Raw genomic sequence first — 11,586 nt, 5'->3', positions numbered from 1 at the left:
AGCAACATTAAAAAGACAGAGAGAAAGTCGATCGGAGAAATGGAGAGAGAGAGAGAGAGAGAGAAAAAGAGGGTGAAAAGTTGTCAGTGAAAAGGGACGAAGAACGTTCAGCAGGATAATCCTTGGAGTCATTTGTCTGCCGGCTGTTGAGACGCTCATTTGTTCGCGGCGCGATGACAGATGACAATGAAGTAGAGATCGTGCCACGGTCATAGAGCATGGGATGCCGTAGGTGGGGGTTGAGCGGGGGTGGAAAAGGCAGCGAGAGCACCCCTGCTCCGTCAGGGCGCAGATCTGTTTGCCGTTCGTGCCTCAATTATTCTCGGATCATCGCTGTGTATCGGGCCGAGGAACAATCGAATCGCGGTATTTGTGTCGCCGTGATTAAAAACATAATGTTCCGTTTCGCCACCGGGCGGAAAATGGTGAAACGAGCGCGCACCTACTCTGGCCGCCTGCGGATTCCACTTTCACGGTTCCAGATTTATTTCGAAGTCTACCACCGATATTCCCACTTCTCCGGCGCTCGATTTTTATTCGAGATCACGGTTTTCGACGTGTATTAAGGATACACGTGTTCACGTGTACTAGTAATATATGTATTTTAATCCGTACACTTCTTTATACACGGATACACTCAACTGGCAGAAACCTAACAACAATAAGAATGTTTCTAGCAGTATTGCGGATGATCAAACCACGGCTCGTCGAACGCAAGAAATGAATTTATCGAGGGAAACGAGCAGATCAAGTTAAACGAAGACGCAACATATACGGAACGCGAGGGGGATGAAACCAGACACTGGTGCATTTAGCGATTTCCGGTCCGCGCCGGAAGTTCCGTCATATTTGTCACCACGCTGTTATTAATGGGAAGTTTTTATTGTTTCAGCGAAGCTAAGGGAAGCGAACGAAGAAGAGCTCCCGAAGAACTATCGTTTCTCGTCCCCGGCTATTAAATTTAATAGCCAATATCTCCCCTATTGCTAGCACGTTTTATGTCTTCTATCTCTTCGTGATTCCTCCGAAATAAACAAACATCGGTTCGTTTGATTATAACAACACTCTGCTGCTAACTCGACGAATGCTGCTGGACGAATATTTTTTGAACACGTATTTATTTTAACTTGGAAACTAGACATTTTTCTTCAGACCTAGAATATTTCCATTCCCTACGATTTTTTATCATACTCGTACAATATCTAAAAGGTTATATATTTATTTCAAATCCACAAAGGCTACTACCACTGGAAGTAATATTTTATTTGAGTCCCTTTCTTTTAAAAATTGTCTGGAAAAAGTGCAAATTCGATAAACTTCTGCAGTCCATTGATTAGATACCGATACGTTTAATAATGTAAACAATATTTTGAATAATGGTACAGCACCATTCGAGTGCTAAGGGTTAAGGGGGTAGACTCTCGTTTCTCAATGAAACAAAATTTGATTCGTTAGTAATTAAGATTTAAGCATTCAAATAAATGTAGCCATACAAAAACTATAAATTTTCTTCTCCCTTCTACGACATTTCTCGAGATAAAGATGTTTTAATCACTGTAACTAGGGATGGGATCAAGTTCAATATGTACTCACGAATCCGAGTCAAGTTCAATAACCAAGTTTCATTTCATGGGTTTCGATTACTACTTAAAAGGAATAAAAGTTGCAATGATTATACTTGGAAAGTATTCATTGTATACATACAAGTAGTTATCGAACCTCGGAATGAGTACTTAGAAGTTTCAAAAAATACTTCGATGTTGAACATAATCGAAACTTTCACAATTAGTACTCGAATCTTGGAAATCAGAACTGCATAGTAGGTTTTAAGCACTTTCTTTATTAAATTCGTAACTATTTAAAAATAATATCTCACTTACAATACTTGGTTTTATCCTATTTCTATTTTTATCCATGATATTTCCCGCTTTTGAAAAAACTCTTTCTGAAGGTACAGAAGTGGCCATTATACAATGATAGTCACGTGCAATTTTTGATAAAATGGGGTACTTGATTGAATTTTCACGCCAAAATAATAACGGGTCTTCTTTGCGTTCTAAATATATTGTGATTTTAGATAATTTTCCACTTCTAACACAGCAGACGATCAGACAGGTATCGCATTATTTGTAATTGCTATTTCATTGTCAAAGGATGACCAAATTGATAATTCGCTACTGTGCCGATTTTCGGACATCTGCGACTGTGAACTATCACATGTTGTAGATGAATTATCATTATTAATATAATTAGTGGCTATATCAGTCAAGGCATCCCGTGCTCGAGAGATAGATTCATCTTTAGAAAAAGCTAATGTTTTGAATCGTGCATCCAATAATGCATTTAACATATACAAATGATTGTTCTCGACATCACCTAGATAATGTTCGATATAACATATCAGAGAGAGTTTTTGTCGCAAAGTACATTCCAAACTACAATCATCGGTAGAAGCATGTAAAATTATGAGACCCCGTTTTCTCTCTCATCTCCACAGTGTGTTTACAAAAAAACCACGTATACTTGGGAGTACTATTTTTTTTTCAAAGTACTTATAGAGAGTTCGAATTCCATCAATCAAGGTTCGAGCCTATTTGCGAGGTATTTGATCCCATCCCTAAGTGTGGATTTATAGTGGAGCAGCGAGGTGAGCTGTGCGGTGAAAAAAAAGAAAAACAATGAAAATACATATGAACTTATTCATTAGTATGTGTCGAAATGTTGTCACGAACGTTGGTTTCTTTTCACCGCGCCGCTATCATCGATGCTCACAGCTCCACTATAAATCCACCCTAACTGTAACTGCAAGGGGTTAAACGCGAGTCCACGCGAGTCCATTCTACTTACAGGTACGTGGGACGAGTGTGGGGATTAATCGAGCCCCCGGACGTTTCCTCGGTAAAAATCATGCCGACGACAGATGCGAAAATAACCGTGCCTTGATAGATAAATACGAAATGGCGTCAGCATGCACGCGTTCCATGCGTGCTACCGTCACCGCTCGAATATATCGCGCCGTTGTAAAACAACTCACGGCAATCGGAGCAGCGGGAAAGGTCGTAATAACATCCCCCTACAAGAAGACACCGTGCAGGCGAGGCACGAAGAAATCACTCGGGTGCGGGTGCAGCGTTTCAAGAGACGGGTCGCAGTTCCTGGTAACGATTTATTAATAACCGATGCAATACGCGAGCTACCGTCACTTCGTGCGCTGACTACGGGGACTTACTGATTGCGCCTAACACAGCGTGGATCGTATCGTATCGCATCGAATCCGTTCGTGACTTCAAATCATCGGCCTTCGACAACCATAGACCAACTGTATAACTTCGCCGATCTATTTTTCCCCTGTTGAAGGATGTCGCGATGATAACAGTCGCCGGTGACGAACTTCGCTGATAAGCCGAATATATCAAGGCGCGAAACGTCGGAAGATTATGCACGCAGATGTTTCAGTTACGTGCGTGCAACAGGCAAGAATAATAAAAATATTAATTCTAATATCATTTTTCTCCCGGCGTAATTTTAACGGAGTCGAGTTTCATCGAATAATGCAAAAGCTCGTCGGAAGTTTCGTTTTACACGAGTATAATATGGGCAAGAATAAGGAAAGTAAATCGTAGACATGCATCTATTCGTGAAAAATTAATTTGTTTGCAAACGAGTTTCAGTTACGTGTACGAATAGTCGAAATAAATCACAGACACGCATCCGATCGGTGAAGAATGAATTTCTTCGAGACGATTCCACACGGTTCGCGCGACATAACTCGTGATATAATTTTGATGGGATCAATCGAGTAATGCGAAAGCTGGTGAGAAACTGAGACCGCGAAGTGTCGGAAGTACACATCATATTATGCATCGTAGACTTTGACATAAAAGCCGAACAAAACCGAGTCGCCGCCGCGCCGCGCCGTCACGTAACGCGAAACCGCGGCGTGATCCGCGAGGTGGATTCGCGAGGAGAAGGAAGAGACGGCGAAAGAAGTTTCGGTGTCGGGTCGCATCTGGCATCTGCAATCAACACTCGCTTGGTTCCAGTGACGTCACGTCCGGCCATCTGCCGAATAAGCAGAAACCGCGTAACCGGACTCTATCTGCGGGAAACGATTTCGAAAAAGAAGAAGAGCTGCCGACGCGAAGCACGTGTCCCGCGGAAGGGATACCGGAGGTGTGGCGAGATTCCGTGATTCCATCGATTCACCGTTTGCCCGACTGAATTACGCTATAATTTAATGTCGTGGTTCGTGATCGTTATCGGGTCGTCAGATATTCAGAATAACGTTCGAGCAGTGGAAGAAGCTCGTTTGCACTATGGTTCTGACCTCTTTAGAACAGATCGTAAATATGCATTACAATGTAATTACTGTGTGACGCGATTCGAAGTAATAAAACGCAGCGTTATGTACAATGTAGTGCACTCGCGCTGATAAACCGCGAGACGTGTCAAAGGTTATCTCGCGAATACGTCAGCATAGATCCATTCACAATTGCCACACTCCGTGATTGACGACCACCAACCGTGTTTGGTCGGTGCGGATCTTTATGCAAAGCTAGGAATTAATTGCGGAACGTCGCAAATTTAGACTGTCTTTTACAAGAGCAATCAAACTTTGATCATACAGTATCCTTTAACGGACCAATTCGTTCCAGAATACAAAAAAAAGGACAAATAAATCTTTTTGGGAAAGAAATTCTAAAGATGCTGTTTCGGTCTGGACTTTTAAACTTCATTTCTCCGCTTTCTGATTTGTTGAGAAACACTGTTCGTCGTAAGGTCGTCCGTTCCGAGATAACCCGATGTACTATCGCAACAAGAGAATGTTTCTGTTTCAGAAAATGTTGAAGGATCGGAAAAAGCGAATCGGTCGGGTTAAGGGTCGGCGCGCACCCTTTCCGCGCGGAGGGAGGAAAGAGCGACGGGACTGATGAATCAAGGCAGGCCAAAGGGTTCAGAACAAACATCGTTAATTTGCACGCAGAATCCCGCTGGCTGAGGCCAAAAGGTCAACATTAACCGCGGTATGTATATGCTCGTCAAATACTCTGCACTGGACCGTGTAATCCAGATTCGCGGTACTTACTACGCCGAAGTTTCGGTTGCTCGCGCTCCCTGCGCCCTTTCAGCCGACCTAATTGTCTAATTGGCAAATAAATCCCATTGTTTTCCAATGGCGCGATCGATATGTGCACCGCGGGAAACGCTATTGTGCAGCAACGGTTGAAAGCCAGCGCGAGGCATGGTCGAGAGTTTTTCAGGGACCACCAGACGACCGTTTGACACGGTGGGTGTCAACTACTTTGTGTACCAATCTTCGGCACCGACCCCTTGCATACCACAGAGTCACCATTGCTGTAACGCGACTATAAAGGGTCCATGAGTTCTAAAGGTCCCGACGAGACAGACTGAATCTAGGTACCTACACAGTTTGCCACGAGAACGCTATTAATTCTGGCGAAAATTTACTACGCATTTGCAGAAGAACAAAATTTTTATAAACTGATTGCTCCAGGTGCCGCTGAAGGGTTGCAGATATCGGGCGAACTAATTCCTGAACGTAGGCAATCGTCGGACTATACGCGCACGAGAAAAGCATACTAACAGGGGCAATCGAAATGTTTGTTAACATTGTAACTATTTCAGACAGAGACTTATCAAATACTTAAATTGTTCTACAAGTGTATAACAATTTCATTGACGAAAATATTTGCTTCAGTTTATTGCAGCACGAATGATATTAAAGAGTCAGTTTTAGTAAATGCAGTGTATTATTATAATTATGTTTATGCCAGTTCTGTACCCCTGTGCATGTCTGTGCATCCTACTCTGTTCAGAAGTATTACGGAGCCATTAAGGACTAGGCGGTGAGGCACACGTGGGTAGGGATGAAACAGTGGAGTGGTGAACTGGAAGGAGACAGAGTCGAACGATTATCGGACAATAGTTTGTTAGTGAGGTTCACGTGCTGTATTGTTCTCTGGAAATGTGGATTCAGCTACACTCCACGAACGTTCCTTCTCTGCGTTTAAATCGTTTCAATAGATACAAGTGATAGTATCTTATGCGCACACTAATTAATTGCAATCGCACTTAAGATTTTTCTTCCCATCGTTTATAATGTACAAAGTATCCTTCATTTATAATTAGTAGAATTTACGAGAACACACTGGTGCTCTGTTTCAACCCTGTAAAATTATTTAAAAGTAGCTTCTGTGGCTTGGAATGAATACAGACAATTTTTAGTTCGAAGAATAGAGAAGGATAATATGTATTCATTACTACGACTGTGTTTTAAACTTCTTTTATTCTCAACAATTAAGTGATTAAAAAATTATTCTTACACTCAATGACAAATCTCTCTTATCTTATAAATAGACATAAATCACGGTGCTAAGATAAAGTATAATTTGATATTTCTGTGTGTATATATATATTAAAGCTCAAACAGAATAATTTTCTTCTAGCCAGTATAATTGCTATGCGATAGTTGTGTAACAAATTCCTTATGCAACATGTTATAATATTTACATGTTAGACTGTGCATATATATGTACTCGTTTAATGTGGAACATTATTATGGTTGCATGTATAGTCTAAAATTGAACGTTCGTAATAAAATATATAAATTATTTGACATATACATATTCACATTAACACGCGTCGCTATGAATGAAACAAATAATACATTGTCCATTGTTTTATAATAAGCAAGTAGACGTTCAAGGCCTCGATAAAGCGATGATTGGAAAATCAAAATATATATAAAGCGACTCCATCGGTGCCGCATCAATGATCGATGATTAACCATTTGTCCGTGATTTGTTCTATTTGTTTAGTAAGAACGGGATTTCTCAATCGTATTTTCACTTCTAACTTTGCTCCTGTTGGTTTCCTCCCGTCCATTAACTACGGTCGTCAAGAATTTCTTTAATGTAATCTATATAATTCAAAGTGTAATCTTGAATAAATCAAATTCAACACTCACAGGAAATGAATCGTGAAGAACACATTTACTCTCCAGAGGCTGCAATTTCACCGTTACCGTACCTAACAGGCTATCGCTTCGAAAGAATCCACTGTAAAAACACATAATCAGTTGCGATATTAAGTAAGCGCACACGCATTGCGGACTAACAGCTGAAATATAAGAAAAGAAGGTATACGTTGTCACAGGTTGCTCGTGCAATTTAAAAATATGGGTAAAGCGTCAAGATAGATTTGACAGAACTTTCTTTTTGCCTCATAAATACACTGGTATCCAAATGCTACTTTTTACAGTACACTAGCTACCAAAAAAATCAACAAAAAGTCCAACAACCAACAACTCTTACAAGACAAAAACATTAGCATACTTTTACGGGCATACTATTGAAAAGCTGATTGCTCTTTAGAACTATGATTTTCATACCTTGGATGAGTGCAACACAGGAGAGGGTTCAGCGAGCATCTGCAAGCAACGTACTAATCTATTTTACTATTTTTAATATTAAACTTTCAATCGTATCTACTTAATATTGATAAAAACACATTCGATCACCATTCAATGCATCATACTGTATTACAATGAAACGTGATTTGTAAACAATAAACGTTACTATATTACTAAATTACGGTCGTGAATAAAATTGGTCAATTTCATAAGGAATGTGCTATTGCAAACTAAAACTTGTCATAAATAAGTAGTGATTAAATAAATACAATTAATAAAGGTTATTAAAAAAGCTGTAGATGATTATATACCCATCATTGTTTGTAATTACCCTTTCGCCCAAATTTGACATTTCAGCGCGTGTCTTTTGAAAGCCCGTTGACACTGTCTTAAGCCACGTTCTATTATTCCATTTAAACGAAATACTGCTTCGTATTCTGGATTGCATGTTCCTCTAACGGTGGATGTGCTGTCTGTCGGAGGGCGATCGGATGGATAGGGAAATTCGTATATGACGTATGTGTCCTCTTTCGAATAGTTTATCCCTCTTATTATCGAGATTTCTATGTCGTTGTCACCTAGATCCGTACAACTCCTGAAACATAAGATTCATACTATTTTTGTTGTTGTCGTATAATATAAGTAGACTGCGGATGTTTATGCAATTTTCAATTTTCGTAGACACAAACTTTACGACAGTGGTACCAAATAAAATCCTTATTTTCATTGGTAATAACATTTGTAAGTACGAAATAAATAAAAATCATACTAAATTCTGTCGTATTTGATGCTCCAAAATTTTTTAAAATTTTGATAAACAATCAAAGAGCAGTGGAAAGAGCGTTTCTTTCTCTTCAAGGCACTTCTTTCTTTCTATTTCATATATATTGATGATTGATACTGACTGCACTATAGCATAAGTTTTTGTCTCGTAATGGTGTTGCGGCGGTGGCAGTTTATCACGTTTTCGAACCCTCAGCATATCCAAATCCCGTTTGTAATCCAATGCGAATCGTTCCCATTTATTATACCCAGGTACATCTCCTAAAGCTTTCGAGTGATCTCTAGTACATAAGCACCACTGCAACAAATTACAAAAATATTTATTATAATATCAGTTTAAAGTACACACTACGTTCTTGTTATACCTTCATTTGTTTCATTAGCTGAGCCTCCAGATTCTCGTAAATCTCTTCGTCGGTTCCAGTCGCTTCTTCCAAACAGTGTTCGCTACTGACCAACTCGAAACTCTCATCGAGTTGTCCTCCCGAACTATTTGCATTCAGTTCCATTTTTGCTAACGGAGACAATGGTATTGTGTTCATATCAACCGGTAATCCTGCTTTACTAGCTTCGATCAACGGATCTATCCCTTTCGCTTGCCTTAAATAATTACGTGCCAACTCTGTATCACCATCCTTCTTTGCATCTAGAGCAGCTTGTTTTAGCTCGTGCTGGCGTTGTTGCAGTAGAGCTGACTGTTTATCCGCACGTGTCATCTTTTGAATTGGTTTTTTTCCTATTAAGACAGTTCAATCATAAATGATTGTGTTCAGATACATGCTAATATTATTACACACCTGTTTGTCTTCTTGGAGGAACCGTCGGACTCTTCGGACTCTGTGCATTTTCAGACGGTTCAGGATCCGAGGCTTCTCGCGGTGTCGGGCTCGGTTGCGCTTCCTCGTCTGGTGCAGATGCAGCGGGCGGTGCAGGTGCAATAAGCGGTGGAAACCCAGGTGGAACAGGCAGTTCATCTAGAGCTATAGATTTTCCACGAGCATGCAACTTGAGAGCATCTTCGAACTGTTTGCATATGCGACCGTATCTTCGAGCTTTAGAAGAGTTTCCTTCTGTTTCCGCAGCTGTTTTTGATCTTCTGTATACTTCGAGTCGCTCCTTTAAAGCGAGTCCTAAATTCTCCGGACCAACTGGTTTTGTTTCTGCTACTTCGGAAACATTAATATCAACAACGTTCATAACGAGATATCTCATCTGTACCATCTCCTTTCATCTCAAAGGGGTTGAATAAGAAAAATGTTTTATCGTCCAAATAAATTACTTTATTTTATTTATCTTTATAATATCAACAGAGAATGGGAATGCTTAAATTATGAATTATTTACCTGTAGGTGGTGCTTCAGAGGATGCCTGTCCTTGTATTTCATTTTGAGTCTTCGGAAATTCTGGTGTAGCAGCAACGGCATCCGATCCAGGCATATTTGGAGACGGAGGCATGTCAGACAAATCGACCGTGTCTCCTGCGTTTACCGCTGCTATGACTATATCAAACTGTTTCGCTACGCTTACATATTGCAGCGCTTCCGTCTTATTGCCAGCTTTCTTCCATGCCAATGCGGCAATCTTATATTCTTGTTGCCTACTTTTTAACAAGCCCAAAGCTTCTTCGTCTATAGACTTTGCTGGAACAGATTCTGTTGTATTATCAGCTTCTGGAGACGGTGCTGCGTCATCGTCAACTGGAGGAATTTTTTCTTCTGAAAAGCACGTATATCAAGCATCATCAAATATAAATTACTATTATTCTTTTGAGCATTACCTATTGGTTCTTCTTTAGGACTTTCTGATACTTTCTTTGTAGATTCTGCGACTGCAGACGGTGGTGGTTGCGGTGGAATATCCTCTTCGTTGATAGGTTTCCCTGACCGAGCATCGGTCAATAATTCTTTAAGCGTTCTAATGCCTCTCGTATATCTTCTTGCTCGACTCGGCTCATTTTCTTGTTTCGCTTTCCTTTCAGCCATTTCGTACAACCTTAATCTTTCTTCTAAAAGATTTATCGTATCTCCCATAGGCGCAGAATCCGCTTCAAAGCGTTCTACGCTTTCTGTTTTAGGGCTATCTTCTTCCGTCGGCGACATCTCCTCGGCAGATTCGTTGCCTGTGATCATCTTAAGTTCATTCTAACACAATATAAAATGTCTAAAATTATTTTAAATACACCTACTTATAAGATTATTATGTAGAATGAAGAATGTACATATAATATAATTTATACCAATAAATCTGGATCGTCGTCGCCATCTGACACTTCTTCGTCAGGATCTTTCAAACTTTGTGCTATCATTGCGTCGAGATGCGCAGTTGGTATTGATTTTCGGGGTGCTAATAAATTTGTTGAAAGTTGTATGAATAATATACATTATACAATTTGACAAACATGCAAATAATGTGTAACCTTTACGTCTTGGTTTTTGATTATCATCGCTAGTTGTTAACGCTGCTAGTTCTGCTTCCAAATCATCATCATCGTCGTCGTTCTCCATGAACTTATTACCTAAATCGTCAAAGGTTTCCGGCACTTCGAAGATCCCATACTTTCAAAGAAATATTTAAGAAACATCAAATTGATAAAAAGTAAGGTTACAAAAGATAAATACCTGTGCAAGGCTGCCAGCAGGTCTTGCTGGACGTTTTGATTTCTCTTTCTTGCCAAACATTTCGTTTTGTCAGATTTACGCGATCAAAGATCAATTAACAATTAGGAAAATATTAAAGATATTGACAGAGATAAAATACATTACAGGTTCAAAGCGTATCTCGTATCTCGGTACAACAGTATTTTCTCGATATGCGTCATCCACTCGACAGTGATACACAACGTTTCGCACAAGAAAAAAAAGTGTTAGATTGTTTATAAATATGTCTATTATACAGTCTTAAAACGAAGGTAATTTCTTATACTGTTATTAAGAACAAATATATATATTTATATTCAAATATAACATAATAATTGTTCCTGGCAGCTTATATGGTCCTCTCTGTTATGGTATTTTAACGTGATTTTAACATGCAATTGTACATTCACTAAAAAAATATTCTTTTCCTAAAAAACTAATAGTAATACATATATATATCCTTGTATATATAGATTAACGAAATAGAAGAAAATTATTTTGTCCTCTCCAATTTATGGGTCCATTCCGTTGCACATATTTATAATTTCACGAGAATATTATTTATTGTACTTTTTTAGATGCGTCGTAGTCTCATCTTTTAGGAATTTGCAGTTGACAATCGAAATAAAGAATTAATCGTAACTCGAAATTTAAAATGAAATAAAATATGACAGTTAGAAAGAAAACGACTTTTCAGAGAGAGAGAGAGAGACAACCCGTATTCTCTTCGTCAAT

General features: G+C 39.4%; 1 protein-coding gene and 1 long non-coding RNA gene across 7 annotated transcripts; one reads left to right on the top strand and one right to left on the bottom strand.

Annotated features, from left to right (window-relative positions):
* The first annotated feature begins 2,672 nt into the window (after nucleotides 1–2,672).
* Nucleotides 2,673–10,357, top strand: LOC143220076 (uncharacterized). The gene is made up of 3 exons (XR_013011566.1): nucleotides 2,673–3,473; nucleotides 4,839–5,418; nucleotides 5,516–10,357. It is a non-coding gene; the product is annotated as an uncharacterized LOC143220076 (long non-coding RNA).
* L(2)gd1 (lethal (2) giant discs 1) lies at nucleotides 6,745–11,518 on the bottom strand. Of its 6 annotated transcripts, none has more exons than XM_076445720.1 (12): nucleotides 10,834–11,518; nucleotides 10,632–10,770; nucleotides 10,452–10,558; nucleotides 9,993–10,356; nucleotides 9,559–9,927; nucleotides 9,013–9,381; nucleotides 8,581–8,951; nucleotides 8,338–8,513; nucleotides 7,764–8,027; nucleotides 7,412–7,450; nucleotides 6,989–7,079; nucleotides 6,745–6,909 (listed from the first exon to the last, which is right to left on the bottom strand). In XM_076445720.1, exons 1-12 carry the CDS (start codon nucleotides 10,891–10,893, stop codon nucleotides 6,790–6,792), a joined length of 2,469 nt encoding a protein of 822 aa, XP_076301835.1. In that variant the 5' UTR covers nucleotides 10,894–11,518; the 3' UTR covers nucleotides 6,745–6,789. The 6 variants fall into 6 exon arrangements, with proteins under 6 accessions (XP_076301835.1, XP_076301827.1, XP_076301836.1 ...); XM_076445712.1 differs by having other exon boundaries at nucleotides 9,559–9,930; nucleotides 10,834–11,514; XM_076445721.1 differs by having other exon boundaries at nucleotides 9,559–9,930; nucleotides 10,638–10,770; nucleotides 10,834–11,514.
* Nucleotides 11,519–11,586: the final 68 nt, after the last annotated feature.

This window comes from Lasioglossum baleicum, chromosome 2, assembly GCF_051020765.1.
Source record: "Lasioglossum baleicum chromosome 2, iyLasBale1, whole genome shotgun sequence".
NCBI classification, from domain to species: Eukaryota; Metazoa; Arthropoda; class Insecta; order Hymenoptera; family Halictidae; genus Lasioglossum; species Lasioglossum baleicum.
This window is presented reverse-complemented; position numbering and strand designations above follow the sequence as displayed.